Here is a 16,888-nt window from a genome sequence, read left to right as displayed (position 1 = left end):
TGTGATTTCCTCCAGTCCAGGGCTCAGTGTTAGATGTGATTCCCTCCAGTCCAGGGCTCAGTGTTAGATGTGATTCCTTCCAGTCCAGGGCTCGGTGTTAGATGTGATTCCCTCCAGTCCAGGGTTCGATGTTAGATGTGATTCCCTCCAGTCCAGGGCTCGGTGTTAGATGTGATTCCCTCCAGTCCAGGGCTCGGTGTTAGATGTGATTCCTTCCAGTCCAGGGCTCAGTGTTAGATGTGATTCTCTCCAGTCCAGGGCTCAGTGTTAGATGTGATTCCCTCCAGTCCAGGGCTCGGTGTTAGATGTGATTCCCTCCAGTCCAGGGCACGGTGTTAGATGTGATTCCCTCCAGTCCAGGGCTCGGTGTTAGATGTGATTCCCTCCAGTCCAGGGCTCGGTGTTAGATGTGATTCCCTCCAGTCCAGGGTTCGGTGTTAGATGTGATTCCCTCCAGTCCAGGGCTCAGTGTTAGATGTGATTCCCTCCAGTCCAGGGTTCAGTGTTAGATGTGATTCCCTCGAGTCCAGGGCTCAGTGTTAGATGTGATTCCCTCCAGTCCAGGGCTCAGTGTTAGATGTGATTCCTTCCAGTCCAGGGCTCGGTGTTAGATGTGATTCCCTCCAGTCCAGGGCTCAGTGTTAGATGGGATTTCCTGTACATGAATCACAAGGTCAGGCTGAAGGGGAGAGGAAGGCTTTAGCCTCCAGTTGACTGGAAGCAGTATGCCACCAGAGCATGATTCACCTCAGCCTAAGACAGTCAGGAGGTGATAGGGAAGGCGATACAGAATCGATGGAAATGGATCAAAGAGCCTCATTCCCGGGGGCCCATAATGGGACGACGTCATGTGGAACGCTAGACCAGCACTCTCAACCCGCTGTCATTGGCCTCTCTGAGGGAAGGGAGGATTGACAGAGAGATTCAGAGCCACACACTGATCTGTCATTGTAATAGATGGACCTCACAGCACAAAGCTGCAGTAGAGGTGCTCAGAGATCTCAATACTCACGCTCAAGTTTGTTGACCGGCCTACCTTAGCTACACAATGGACTTTGTATCTTCAAAATGTGGGTGAAAACAAATTATCCGAGCTAAATTCGGCTTGTCACAATTGCCTTATGCTGAAAATACAAATATAATTGCGGGAAAACATAGAAAGTAATTATTAAAAAAAAAAAAAAAAGAAAGGGAAATTAAAATGGAAATGAATTGATCATTTGCATTCGGTAGGATTTTTGCATCTCTTCCATGAAAAACGGACTCCTTTTATTTTTAATTAGCGTCACTGAAAATTAAATTAATTCGGTTGTTGAGCATTCATGAATATGGCTTATTCAATGAATATGAGAGCCCTTGTCACGACTTCCGCCGAAGTTGGTCCCTCTCCTTGTTCGGGCGGCGTTCGAAGTCACCAACCTTCTAGCCATCGCTGATACTCTTTTCATTTTCCTTTGGTTTTGTCCTGTCTTCCATCACACCTGGTTCCAATCCCATCAATTACACGTTGTGTATTTAACCCTCTTGTCACGCCCTGACCTTAGAGATCCTTTTAATTCTCTATTTTGGTTAGGCCAGGGTGTGACTAGGGTGGGCAATCTAGTTTTCCTATTTCTTTGTTTGGCCTGGTATGGTTCCCAATCAGAGGCAGCTGTCTATCGTTGTCTCTGATTGAGGATCATACTTAGGCAGCCTTTTTCCCACCTTAGTTTGTGGGATCTTGATTTTGTATAGATGCTGTGTAGCCTGGAGCACTTTACGTGCGTTTTGTATTTTGTTGTTTTTTCGGTGTTCATTTTAATAAAAGTAAGATGTTCGCCTACCACGCTGCACCTTGGTCTCCTCATTCAAACGACGAGTGTAACACCTCTGTTCCCCCTCATGTCCTTGTCGGTGGTTGTTTATTGTGCACGTCTGTCCTGGTGTGCGTTGGGTTATGTACCCATTTATTTTATTATTCTGTTTTCCGGTGGGTTTTGTTAATAAACTGCACCGTTGGAAACACAGTTATTTCTCTCCTGCGTCTGACTTCTCTGCCGCCAGTTCGCACCCCTTACAGCTCTTTAGTATAGACATCTGTTAGTAATAGAAACAGCCATAGAGAGTGTGTGCAAAAGGCTGATATTAGTCTGATCCTCAAATCTTATCTGGGGAAGGTTATGGGAGAAATGTTCCTGTATGCAAAACAATTGGTCGGTTCTGGATTACCACTTAATACGTAGAGCTCAATAGCAAATTCTGTGTCTTTGAGCTTCATGCATTTCTTTTCAGAGTTTGAAAATAGCCTTTCCATTAGAACTGATCCAATCCCATCAATTAATATCATATGACTCTGTATAGCCATTATAATTGTAGTTTTTAAATGTTTTTAAAAATATTTTTTTTAGTTACATATCCAATCTATGGAGTGCTGTTTTTGCAAGTGGATACTGTATGCTTCTCTCCTATGACTCCTACATGATTCCAGGTGTCGCTGTTCCATTCAACGTGGATCCTTCAAGAAGATGATAAGATGCTAAGGCAGGGATAAAGGCAGCTTTGAATGATGTTACTTCTTTCGAATTGAAGGAGACATCAGATAAATCTGTGCTTATCCTTGTTGGCAAGTCACGAGATCAACAAACTTCAGGCCACCGGAGGAGGTTTGGTAAAGTTGCAACATGTTTTTGGTTTATGTCATGCAACTGTTGGTTTTTATGTCTCTCCCAATATGGTTGTTACTTTTTTATACTATGCAATTGTTGTATCACTGGGATCTCTTTGCAGTATGTGACGCAGAAAACTAACAGATGTTGTGATGGCATTGGCAGATGAGCTTGATGAAAAATGTCCCGACACCCTAAAGATTTGTCAATGTAGGGCAGATACAGTTATAGACCAGCATTAGTTCAAGCTCGTGTGGCTCAGTGTTTCTTAAAGCAACAGTGATGTATCCAGACATGCCTTGGAACCTGTTCAAAGTGTCATCTTTCATTGTGCCTCGTGACGTGTGCCACATGACGTGAGGTTTACTCTCACAGTATTGTTTTGTCTTCTCTTCCGAGCTTTATTGTTGTTTTGTCTGTAGAGTGACTAATATTCTTTCTTTGAAGCACAGGGATTCAGTTAGTCATCTTGAACTTAACAATTAGAAGTCCCGGATTTCTTCTGAATGTGTGAAGAGCTGGTATATTCACGTATTATGAACTTTAGCAACAACTACACTGCTGTACACTGAAACAAAGCAGCGCCTGCAAACCATAATCACACCCCAAAAACATCCTGCATTGTGCACAATAGAACCTCTGGTCTCAGCGCATATCGATACAAAGCCCATATTCATGCAGAACCTGTCTGCGTTGATGGTAGGTTCTTGCAGTGCATCTGCCCCAGCAGGCTCCTGTCCCTCCCTCTACCACCGCAGGGTGTAAGGAGGAGAGATGACTTGAGGTGAGCCTCAGCCCCAGCCAGACACCCTGCAGGGCCCACATGGCACTTTACACACGGCCAGGGTAATGACACAGCGTGGGCTCTCATCGTTACAGGCAGTCCATCAGGTTTCACTGACAGAGGCAGAGTGAGGCTTTCAGAATGGATCTGGGTAACAGTGGGATCCCCCCTGTCTTGTCCAGCTGCTGGAACCTAGACGGGTTTCACTCAGTGGTGCCCAAAATGCCTGCATTATGTTCAACCAAGCATGTTTGACATGTTGAGGTGATGTTAAACCATTAGATATGTAGTATGTATGTAGTTCCTATGTAATAACAAAGTGTATTCATTATAATAACCAGAGATATCGGTTTGAGGGTATTGACAAAGTACAATGTGGACTCATAATGGGTAAAATGCGAATAATTATTGGTATCAAGTAAAGCATTGATCTGTCACGTCTGAATGAAGACTTTCACACCAAAACCATTCCAAATTAGCTCTTTTAGAGTAGATAAACTACACCTGAAGTGCAGATGTGTATAACTCCAACAATACTGTTATATGGCATTCATTATTTCAAATTCTCACAAAGCCCCTCCACTGACAGGCTCCAGAGCATAGAAATAAGAATGACTAGAATGGGTTTCCCATTCAAGCCAACAACGGCAATATGGGTTGGGCATGGAGGTCTTTGCGAGTGTACCCAGGAGTTTACCAGTAAACATACCAGATTTAGAGGTTCCAAGCCTGTTCTATTCATTGTTATTTTTATGATCCAGAGCCCTGCAGGCAGTACAGCTGTTCATCCAAACATTCCTGTACCTGTTTCTGGACATGTTACAGACTGGAATGAAATGACTGGACACCTCTGAATTTCTGAGAGTCGTGTGACTTTTCTACTGTACATCTGATTCATGAGTTGATGCATTTACATAGTGGTGGGTGGATATGGGAGTCCTGGGGCATGACATCTTCCCACCTCCTTACACACAACAGACAGGATGTGGGTGTTCTTCAGCAAACAACATCATCTGCGGTTGTTCACATTTGCTTAACCTTTTAAGGCGTGCAACTGTAGGAGGTCCACTCTGAGAAGATAATCAATGGTGATTCAATACAAAATGGATGCACATACTGTATGAGAAAAGCGGAATGTTACCAACGTTTATGAAAAGCCAAAAGAAAGCCAATACAACAGGAAGGCAGATATAGGGGCAGTCACTCCATCAGTTTTTGAACAACGTTTAGAAACCTGAAGTATTCCAACACGTTTTTTTTTGGGACGGCCTGATTGTTAGACAGTTTGTAGATAGCAGGGAATCTCTTCTTTTCAGTGTAAAACGTTTTCCCTGGCAAGCTCAAAGCAGGTTAGTTTAGCTCAGCCATCTGAAGATCGTGTAATTGGTCCCTTGATCAAACAGGGTGATTGAACAGGGCAATACAGCTATAGTGTGAAGGGAGATTGGGCACAAATCTTGTTGTATGTTCGTAAAGGATATTGGGATTTGGAATACCGGTACATTGCCATTTAATTGGATGATGTTGTCTATTGGTTGTTGTTCTACTCCGTTGTATTGTTTCTAAAAAGCTATTCCTTCAGAACTGTGGTAAAATCCAGTTTAACAAGGTACTTGACCCTACTGTGCTGATTGCTTTGACATAAATCTCTCCAACAGGAGGCAATTTTCCCTGCAAAATGTATGTTATGCGCAGTTCCAGCTACTTATCCGAAACCAGCAGACGAAATGAAGGCTTGTGTTGCCACACATCTTTTTTGTAACTGTCACAACTCTCCATTAGCAAGTCACAGTGACGGAAAGAAAGCACCTGTTTTTCTAACGCCACGGAGATGCTCTCCTGTCACTTCACGTTAAACATTCAAAAGAGTTCACATTTTATTTGAGTTTCTTTTGTGTTTAGGGTTCTAATGGGATGATCAATGAATTTGTTGAAATGCAAATAAGGTACAGTGTCCTGCATCTGCTGCTGTAGTAGAGGAGAAACTGTGCTCTACATTGACCAAATAGACCTCATTGAATAAAGGGAACATATTCACTCTGTCACATGACATTCAGTCCCACAGATGTCAGGAAGTTGACGATTCTGATGAAATCTGTCTTACCTCATTCTTCGTTGCTCAAAAGGGAATAGCACAAAATGCCTGCCTTAAAATGTGACTGTGTAGTAGAGTAAAGATGCACAAAATCCACTTTAATCATCAGTCAGATATCAAAGCACACCACTGCTATCTCTGGACAGATCTCCCACTTTGAATTTAGTAACGCAAAGACATTTTACTAACATGTCTGTCAATGGGACATAGGTTTATGTGATCATTCACAGTGGTGTCCAGTCAGCCTGCATTACAAGAGTCAATGATCACAAAAATTAGGGAAAAGTTGATCATATTGTCATGTATTAACAGCCATTTATTTGACATGAAATGCACATAATGTGAATCTATGGTAATGTTTAATTTGATTTCCAAACCTAACCTTTTCATTGTTTTCCCAATAGGCAGCCACCAACATGATTATCAACATAGTCACCTGGATCTTACCCAGGCCCACACACCTAAAATTGGTAAGGATATTTAAGGTTTGCATGTTCACATAAGTACAGTATATATAACATGACTGTGGTTGGTTGGTAACATTTCACTCTTTCCAATGAGTAATAGAAAAATTTAGATAGTAACTAACCGTCTGTCGAGATATATGGTAGATGGAAAGTACATTATGGATACTAACCATGCCCTTTTAAGTGTGAGATTATACTGCCACACAACGCACAGTGGCTCTTGGGTATGCTACAAATATGTCTTCATTTACCCCAATAAAGTTGAGGGAGGATTAAGTCATATTGATTTCCTGAATGCATGGTTTTATCAGCTCCAGTACGACACATGAACTTTGACTAAATTCGAAATAAGTCAAAATATGCTTTTTTAGAATTCAAGCGAGGACAAAACATTTTTTTTTTCACGGGAAATGAATAGCTTGGATAGCAAATGAAACGGGGTCTTGTGGAAAATGAATTATAATGGCATCTGTACGGCTTACTCAAGTTATTGAAAAACTTCAATTACTTATATTGTGCCTTATCTAGTTTCCTAAATGAGATTTTCTATGAAGAGAGAGATGCTTTTTAGCATGAAATTATTGAGTGGTCACAGCTCTAACACTGCAGAGAAACACCATGAGTTCAGAAAGAAAAGATATTTGTGCATCATTGCACAATGCACTGAAACGCTACACCATGCTACACTGTCTGTTTCAACATCAGTGGAGCTGTGGACTCCAACCTCATGGCAGGATAGTTTTCCAATTGCATGTTTTGAGGCCAACATTTTCAAAGGCAAAGGGACTTTTGAAAGTACCCATAAGTAGATAGATCTCTCCAACACAGACACCAAAGGATAGCTTTCAAGGTGGATCAAACCAGAGCTGATTATGAATAACTACTTTTGAGAATGGTCACAATACATAGGAATCTGATTTATTATTTACTTTATTTGACTAGTACGATTATTATAAATAACATAGACTTTCAACAACTAATTTGAAACAGAAAATGTCAGACACATTGGTTTGGTTATTAATACATACTATGAATAATGTTTGTTATTGTACTGATCCATTTTCTCTTACTTGGATTTGTTATGTAGCCCACAGACAAATGAGACATGGTAAGTAATACGCATATACACCTGCTGTACATGTGTATTCCCTTTCTCTTTTACGTACTGTATAAGTCGACCTCTTGTTGTGACAGTTGGTGACAGTGACGTCTTGTATATCGCTGGGGTCAAGGCGGAGGTTCACTCTTCCTTTTTGTTCAGACTGAATGAACCAAAGTTGACACCAAACTCTCACTTACCTTCTCACTCTGCTCTGCTCTCTTTCTCTCTCTCTCCAGTATCTCTCTTTGTTGGGTTAGCTGCCACATAGTGTTTGCAATGGTAGAAAATCATTAAGATCTGTGGTAACGCTTCAGAACCGGACCTTTGTTACACAAAATACACATTCTACTCCCTTCCATCTTTTCTTGCTCACACTCACACTCTCTTTCACTCTGTCTCTGTCTCTCACAGAATGCCTCACTTCTGTTCCACATGGTCCTTGGTGTTGTGTGTCCCTGTCCTCTCTATCACAGTAATCACCCAGCCCTATTTTTAAACCTGCCACCGCTGACCAGCACCTCAGAGGACTGGCAACGACCCACCCCACCCTAAAGCTGCTAACGCTCCAGCTGCCTGCGCCACGACCACTTGTCCCACATAACCATGGCCACAGCAGGCAGGCAGCATAGCCACCCGCAATGGTGCCACGCATACTAGTGACAGCTAGCGTGGCGAGTGCACTTGCAGTCGCAACTAATCCTAGCACACCAGAATTGCACTCTGAAATAACATTTAAAAACCCCCACAACAAATCATGTTAAATCCCGGTTAGAAGAGTCGAACATAACAGTCCCCACTTCATCTATCCTCACCCACATACCCCTACCGCACCCACACACCGTCCTCACACCCACACTCTGTATCCCCCTGTCTCCTCCAGTGAAGACCCCCTGTGTACGCGCCCCTCTCTGTGGCATCCTCCAGACTGTCGGCTGTCTGATTGTAGCCTGATTGCACTGCGTCAATCTCTCCTGTCTCCCCTGCAGAGAAGCCCCAGCGCATGAACAACATTCTAACCTCGCAGACAGAGCCATACGACCTGGACATGTCCTTCTCACGCTCCTTCCAGAACCTCACCCACCTGCCTCCCAACTACGAACTGGCGGCAATGAGCAAAGCTGACTTAAGTAAATACTCCTCTCTCCACAAATTAAGTAGGTGGTCTTTCATTACATACACCATCATGTTTGTTTGATCTCCTGCCTGGACCCCGCCAGTCCACAGGGGGGAGAAAAGGTTGATCTTAACACATTGTGTTGAAGACCACATTGCATTCAAGTACTGTGATGCAATAGTAACCCTGTATGGATGCCTATTACAGGGATGCAAACATAAGTCATGAGCACAAAGTCATTGGGGTTATGAGCTGAATCCAGAGGAAGACATCTCTGTGTGGGAGATGGGTTTCTTGAAGTGCACAAGCACATGTTAAAGTCACTGGATTCAGCCCCATTGTCCCCATCTACCGACCCATTGACTGACATCTAATTGTCGTGTAATTTGGCTCCATCTGTGCCCCGTGTCATGTAGCTAATGTCTGGTAATGACATATTAACAGCCATTTCTCCATACCCACATGAGTATAGACGCCAACAAGATGGGACTAATATCTCTGAGATGAGATCTGGGTCAGCCCGATTATTATCATTATACTTCCTCTGCATGATGTCTTGACTTTCACCATTCTCCATATCCCCTATGACAGCTGCATGCTCTACAGCATGCTCCTCCTCTAGTATCCTATGGTTGGTTGCGTTGCATGTGTCATGTGTCATGCAAAAGCATTAGTTCCTTCCTGCTCGAATGTTCAATAGTGCTGTATTAAAATAAGTAGGGTGTGGTATTCTAGTGCAGGCTTGTGCTCAGTGTCGACACAGAGAATCAATGTGACGAAACCTTTGATGTGGACAACATTGATAACATCTGAATTGTCTATACTCAGCAATGCTGAGTAGAGTAGATGCTTCTTCATCTAGTACTGCTCAATAGAAACATTACTCACTAGGCACACACTGGCTGAATCAACATTGATTCCTCCTCAATTCAATGTAATTACATTGAACCAACGGGGAATAGACATTGAATTGATGTCTGTGCCCAGTGGGTAGATATAAGACCGTAAAATAATCCAAGGATTTCATAACCTTGATGAAAAAATGAAAAATCTCATACATGTTGTATTAGTTAATGTGACGACTGTTGTTCATCGAATGATTAAAGTTTCTAATTGCGTGATTAACTGAATCAAGCAATGATTAACTCATTAACCTGGGGCACCATGGAAAAACTAGTTTTTATTGAGTTTCTATTTCCCAAATTATAAAGAATATCAGAATATCGATTTTACAACAGCCGCTAATTAACCAGTTGCCTCTACCAATCTCGTTCTGAATGTCGATTAGCCTGTGAATCTGCACGGACTCTGGTCTCACCAATGAGTTCGTACCACACCAATCTTAGTTGAATATTTACTTACTAAAAAGATAAAATTATGATAAAAGATACACATAGACAAAACACATGTTCGATGACGCACTACTCCGGCGCACCTCCCTGATCGTCCTCCCGATGTCAGTGTCCTTTTGGCTTAGGAGTCTGTTCCCGCACCCTTTGCTCTGGAAGGGGTCTTCTGAGGACAGACAGCTCTGTAGCTCAGAGCTCACAGCATAGGAATGAAACCCTTTAGATACCACGATTCGATGGGAGATGGAGGCTAGGTGGTTCGACTTGAATTCACCCGCTTAGACACAGCTACTCATCCGTAGCTTGGGTAGAAAAGGATTTCTTTGTCTTCAAACTTGCGTTGCGTTCTGGGTTCGTTTACTTTTTAGACCTTGCTGCAGCTTGGATCATGTAGTCTTCCTGTAAGTTCTATACTCACAGGTTTGATACCCTTTAGTCAGAAGTGAGCGTAACCGCGTTTAAGGCAATTCTCTGGGCGTTAATGAGGCAAGGTCTAGATTTTATTCAAATCCAATTTTAGACAACTAACTTAACATTTCATCTTTACCAAAACATTCCCTTTGATTTGGATATTTTCCATTCAACATACAATGTATAAACATCAAACTTATACTAGGAAAACTCTTCACATTACAACGTTTTCGTAATAACGTCATCTATGAACCTTTAATAACAAAACAAAAATGACATACATTTTCATATTCCATCTATCGTCATGATCACCATTGTGGCTGATGGAAACCATTGTTCCAAAGTCCCTTTATTTCATGTTTAATGTTCTGAGGCTGGTTCTCCATAGTAACAGGACAAAGGAATTTGTCTGTGGCCTGAGATTTACCAGGGGCGTGAGGGGTCATAAAACCCCCCACATCTTCAGACCCCTAGATCTCTCCTCCTCTGTTGGGTTTGAGAGATAATCTGTAGGGTTGGGGTCTCCTGTAACCTGACCTGGTCAGGACAGCCATGACAATGTTATGCACCAATTTAAACTCCCTTCATAGTATGTTTACATGCCTTTAGATCGTAGATTGTGTCTCTCCCTTATCAAACCAAGGGGTCTTCACTTAATATCATAGGGCGTTGTAAACACACTGAAATCACAGGGAGGAATCCAATTAAATGAAAAACAGTTTGAGCTGGGACCCATAAACCCTAAAGTATTTGTCAGAGAAGTGAATATTTCAGTTCTCTACCTACCTACAGTACAGCGACAGCTCTTCTGAGAGGAGAGGTCCCTCATACCTCTGATAGATGCTGTGGCTTTGTGCAAGGAGAGAGGCTTTGGAAAAATGCCAAAAACGTATATAATGCTTTTTAATGAAACCATTTCGAGAGATGATGATGAAAATCTAATTAATATGGTTCATTTGTGATTCTAAATGCACATGCTGTAGTCTGTGTGTGATTCCTCCTCTTCCTCCTCCTCCTCCTTCGTTCTCCCCTATCCGTTAGACAGGACTGGAGGGAGCCGGGGATGGAGATGGAGGACACTACTCTAAAATAACCTGCTCAGACCCTCCAAGGAGCTAGTGGGTGGAGGGGAAGGGAGGAGGCAGCAGCAATCTTATTTGGCTCGGTCTTCTCCTTCTTTCTGTAATCAACTTAAAAGGCATTAGAACACTCGTCAGAACAACAGTCCCTTTTATCCTCATGCCAAGCAAAAAGCTAAATGATATTATTGTGGGCTCCTTTCTCTTACCACGTCTTGTCTTAATCCCCTCTAAAGATCCCTTTATAATTGATGTTTCACAAGTTTTTCTACAAGTGTATGTGCATTATGTGATTACTGCTCCGTCTGGGCCGGATGATGGCGTATTGGGATCAATAGCTGCCACAGATGAATATACTCACCATATTGAATTTAATCTGGGAGAGGGGAGACTTCAGTTTAATTAAGGGTAAGGAAAGGGAAAGGGGATACCTAGTCAGTTAGCCACAGCTAGCAGGTTTGTGGTTTCACCTCACCTTCGAGACCCCGTGCCCTCTCAAAATCGAATGCATGTTAAAGTGCAACGTCTTATTCAAAGCAGCAGGGAAATTAATCCAGCATCTATTTCTTGAACATAAAAGTAAAAAGGAAGGACATACATTTGTTCTTTGTAACATCATGAGCATGGACACAAAACACACGAGGTTGCAAAGTTGCATCTTTCATACTAATAATGTTGCCTAATGACCTATGTGAATTATTTACGAAAGGCCTAACATTTTTAACAGCAGTTAAAATGTCAAATTTAAATTGATTCCAAACTTGAAATGTCAAAACTAAAGCATCCGAGGAGAGTTGGTGGAAATGTCTCTGAGTACAACATGAAATCAACCCCTATTTCAACATGGCATAGTATTTTCAATGCAATGATGTCAATTCTAAATCTGTGATCTATAGGCTTAGGATAAACTGAACCCTAATCCTTATAACTCTTGGCAACGAAGAGGAACTTAAATGAAGCTAAGGGACATGTCCTGTCTATTGTGGGCAAGCTATAGCCTCTGGGTCAGTGTTGTTGACATTTCTTACCATAATGTCACACCTAAAAGGACCCCTTGAGAAAAAGACAAAACGCAATTGCCAGAAGCCTAACCCAGGTCTTCTTCATTAGTGATGCATGCTGGGGAAAATAAATCCCTTATGGAGAGAAAGAAAGGTGATCTTCTCTATCCAGGCGTAGCATCTATCTAAGGAGGAGGGTTTACATATCCATACCAAAACAAAATCCTTATCATTCAAATCTTAGTCAAGCACGGTCTTGTCCCGACATTTTTAGACCACCTCTGTGTGTTCCTGAGGCCTTGGGAAATTAGCTTCCGCTGAGGTATCTAACCCCCAGAGATGACAGTTAGTCACAGTAGTTTCAGGGTGCCATCAATCTGATGTTGCCAGGCCAAGCCGGTCTAAAAGCCTGTTTAAAAGTCATTTGAGAGGAGCCCGCCGCTTTCCTCATGCAGATGTAATGACTTTAACATCAGGAGAGTGTTGGCACTCGCTGTAGAGCCCCTCTGCTTTTGGCAGAGTCAAACCACTGGCTACCCTGCAGTGCAACACTCGCACCACTGACAGTTTGATTGTTTTGCCTTGCGGCAGGCGTGTAGTCCTTTCCACGCCAGAACAGGAGTGGAATTATTGTGATGCGAGAGAGCCCCTGCCTTCTCCCATGAAAGCAGAACGACAGAAAATGCAATCATAATCAAAGGGGAATGGTAGGAGTTGTCACAGTAGAACTGCTGAGCTGATCCACCCAGGAGGAGGTATAGAATCATTGTTTATATAGAGTGTAATGTTTCTCCTGTCCTTCTCCCTCTCTCCTCCCCCTCCCTCCTTTCCCACTCAGGTGATAAGGACATAGATGAGTACTACATGCGGAAGCGACACCAAGACTTGGCAGGTCGGCAGATTCTACAGCCGCCCCACATGGTGAAGCTGAACACAGAGCCCCACCAGCAGCACCGTCAGCGGCCTCACCGTGTCCAGAGGGCCATGTCCCAGGACCATGTGCTGTCCCCAGAGAGGACCCCACGCCATGGCTACGGCCTCTCAGCCTACAACATGGGCGTCTCTTCCTACGGCAGCCGCATTCTCTCAGAGGAGCAGCTGCTCTCCGCAGACCGCCTCCAGTCCCAGGACCCCCTGCTCTCGCCGGACAAGATGCTGTCGCTGCGGCGCTCCAACTTCCGGGAGAAGGCCATGTCGCGGGCCATGTCCCACGTAGACATCAACTTTGTGCCCACCACACCTGTCATGGACCGCAGTGAGCGCTACGCTAAGATGCAAAAGATGCACTCCCATCCCACTACCATCAACGACTCATACAACACGCTCACCGTCAACCACCCGACCACCAACAAGAGGCAGCAGTTTGCCTCGCGACGGACACACACGGTGGACCATCTACAGTACATCCCAGGCCACCAGCACAACAACCAGTACCGCACGGCCAGTAAGAACGAGGTAACTGTTTAACGAGAGGGTGGCTGGCCAAGGATTCCTGTGTCAACAGACTGTCAACAGATGAAAACAGCAGATACTTCCAGAGGTGTGCAACCTCACCATAGGTCTTCTTTTCAAAGTAGCCAACAACTAACCCTTCTTGCTTTCAGCTCAAGCTCTCAGTTTCATTCAGATTTGGATTATCACAACTAGAATCAACCACAAAGACATCTGTACTTTATCTATAAGGCAACATAAGGGCTTTGCACGTTGACACATAAGGAATGCTTTATGTGAGGTTATCCGTAAGAAGACAATATTTTTTAAAAAGGGGAATTGGAAAGGAACTGGATCAACTTTATAAATATATACATATATTTACTATTTGTATTTTCAGTCCTTGTTATAGCTTTAGAGATTCTTATTGAACTTATCTGGTGTTAGAACTTCAAGAGGTGCCTCTCGAAATTGTTCCCATTTCAATGATGAAGTGGATTTGTGGGTTAAAAAGCACAATTAATGGGGGTTTTTCTCTGTTGGTTTATTCTTGTTTTTTGGTAACGGCCAGCACATATCAGCTTATTAGTGGATATAGTGGCAATTTCCGTTGCATAAATGATTGTAAATAGGCTATATTAGCAGAATTATACACTAAATGAGAAGAGCTGGACAAGTGGAATTGTTGAGTTTCTATCCAAGAGTCTACAGTCTTTTCACAATTAAAGACCACAATTTCAGATTAGTCCAAACCCTCAACAAATACTTGATACTAACAAACATGTACAATAATGTGTGTGCGTATGTGTGCATATTTTTGTAACTGTGCTTGTAGGATGATTGGGTATGGCTAGGGTTGAATCAACCTCATGCCACTGTTAATTGGCAGCTTTAGACTGTAGGCACACTACTCCACAGGTGACCATGTTAACTAATGCTTCTTTCAAATGGCTTCATTTGCTGCACTCATTCCCTCGCTATATAATCCAAGTGGATGACATCCATTTTGTTTTCAGTTCGGAAAAGCTGCTTTCATTCTGATATTGTATATTTGACTCCATTCATCAGAGTTGAAGAATAATAGTTGTTGTTATGTGTTTACAATTGTTACATTGTTGCAGGTGTGTTGACGTACCTGACACAATCGACAAAGAGGACATCAATATAATCACTAGCTAAGCAAGGATTAAAACTGTGATTTTTATGTCCAGATGTTTTCATTAAAGCAATGCCTTATTGTGTGGAAGCCCATACTCATGTTCTTAATTGTACAATCACGCTTGTGTTTTTATGTCTTGTGTCTAACATGTTGATGCGTAACCAGCTTTTTATGTCATTTTTTTTATCATTGATGATTTACCAGCACTATAGAAGGACAGAATCAGTTTCGGTGTTATACCTCAGAATCTGTAGGGCCCACATTTTACAAGGATGAAATTCTTAAGTTAACAAAATGTTCTTTGAAAAGAAGCAAAGGAAATTATTATTTTAAGCAAAAAACATAAGAAACTAGAATTGAACAAAATATTTCACATGAGAAAGAAAAATGTCTTCCACATTTTCAAATTCATCCAGACTTCCTTGTGGACTCCCACTGTGTCCTCTTATACTTATAGAGTAACAGACCCATCAAGTACATGATTTGTCGTTGTTTTTACTTTTCAACTATATCTTCAGTTAACAAGAAAGTCCAAATATTATCGTAAAATCCTGGGTCATGGAAATGGGTATATAGACATTTACTGTAGAGATGTTGTTATATACATTTGCTGGTCATTGACAATTTCAAAAATTGTCACTGGTGTACTACCTTAAATGTTAGGAGCTTGTATAATATTGTTACAACGTGTGCAGTGTGTCCATATTTAAGACTTAATTTTGCCATTTGTCATTACAACAGAGGCTAACATTACAACAGAGGCTAACATTACAACAGAGGCTAACAGAGGCTAACATTTTTCTTGGTAAATGATATGCTTATATCATTATATGACTAGCTATACTATACTGTATGTTCACATGCAATGTAGACACAGTAGAAATTGATGCACTTGAAATATTAAGAGCAATTATTACACTAGTTTCAAGCCCCAGTATCAGCTAAGATATTGAGAGGATGGCAACTAAAATGTTATTTATTTTGAGGTTCAAGTTAAGGCCAGAGTACCAAAAGAAAACGTGATAGGTCAATATGGAGTTTCATAGTCCTTGTCAAGCTCCAATGATAGTTTTATAGTCATTTATTGTTGTAGCTATGTCAGAGCAACAACAAAAATTTAGCAATGAAAAAATGACATTTGATGGCCCTGACTCTGACATGGTGGAGCTGCAACACTGTGTTGTACTGATGTTGCACCACCGAAATCTTACAGACACGTCTCTAAGCAACCATCTATCTGGCTCAAATACATCCACCCCATCGCAGAGCTCCGGTTTTACTTTCCAGTCAGTCAATGATAGTGTCCACAAGAAGCTTTTCCCACACACATGAGGCTAGAGCTCAGTTTTTGCCGTAGGTTCTGAGACTAACGTGCTGCTAAGTTGTTGCGTCCCATGATCTATCTGCTGTAAAAGCACTGTTTACTTTTGTTGCAAATATTCCTTGCCATTTAATAAGCTTGTATTTTTATGTGTCAATGTGGTATGAATGAAAATTCCTTTGTGTCTTTGTTGCACAAACAATGGAGGACTCATTTAAAAAGCTTCAAAGCAAGCAGTTCCTGTTCCTGTGCAAATGTTTTTGTTTACAAATGAATTATTAAAGCACATCCCATGTGTATTGTACAAAACAATAATCAGTTTAGTAAATATGGAGTCTGGGGGAATTTTTTCACATGTTCATTTAAACAATATTCATGAATTAGAGTGAATTGGTAATATTGGTATTATGTTTTTGTTATGGCTGAGTTATAAACATATTAACTGTTTGTAAAGAACCCACATCTACTGTATATATGGAATTATACAACTTGTTTGACAGTCTAATAAATGTATAAACCTAAACATTTCAACATCAAATTAGCATATACGCCATAGATATAATACTATGGACCCCCAGGTTAAGTTACAAATCGTTGTTATCCTGTCACCTATATTTAACTAGACTAAATGCTACTCTGCGATATTTGCAAGAAGTTGCCCACATTTTAACCTCACCCACAAGGTCTTACACACCACACATTTGGAATACACATGAAACAAGATAAAGAAACAACATTTTTATCCACTAAGGGGACTGATGACAAGACATGCTATATAGTATATCCCTTTGTCCTTTGTCATTCAATAAAGCTTCCAGTGCTCTTCCACTGCTGCAGTTTGTATAATTCTATTAGTAGGTAAAGTTAACTACACATTAATGATTAAAATCAATAAGGGAGCATTATCAACTCTTTTTTCCCCCTCCTCTT

General features: G+C 41.7%; 1 protein-coding gene across 3 annotated transcripts in view; it reads left to right on the top strand.

Moving 5' to 3' along the window:
• Positions 1-16,481, top strand: part of LOC110538570 (protein shisa-6) — a 72,041-nt gene extending 55,560 nt beyond the window's left edge. For 2 of the 3 annotated variants that reach the window (XM_021625462.2, XM_021625465.2), the window contains 4 exons: positions 5,929-5,994; positions 7,079-7,099; positions 8,080-8,247; positions 12,886-16,481. In XM_021625462.2, coding sequence (XP_021481137.1) covers positions 5,929-5,994; positions 7,079-7,099; positions 8,080-8,247; positions 12,886-13,514 — 884 coding nt within the window. In that variant the 3' untranslated portion in view covers positions 13,515-16,481. The remainder of the gene's footprint in view (positions 1-5,928; positions 5,995-7,078; positions 7,100-8,079; positions 8,248-12,885) is intronic. The other variant, XM_021625464.2, reaches the window with a different exon arrangement.
• Positions 16,482-16,888: the final 407 nt, after the last annotated feature.

This window comes from Oncorhynchus mykiss, chromosome 12, assembly GCF_013265735.2.
Source record: "Oncorhynchus mykiss isolate Arlee chromosome 12, USDA_OmykA_1.1, whole genome shotgun sequence".
Classification (NCBI taxonomy): domain Eukaryota; kingdom Metazoa; phylum Chordata; class Actinopteri; order Salmoniformes; family Salmonidae; genus Oncorhynchus; species Oncorhynchus mykiss.
The sequence above is the reverse complement of the archived record's forward strand: the minus strand, read 5'-3'. Positions and strand labels throughout refer to the sequence as shown.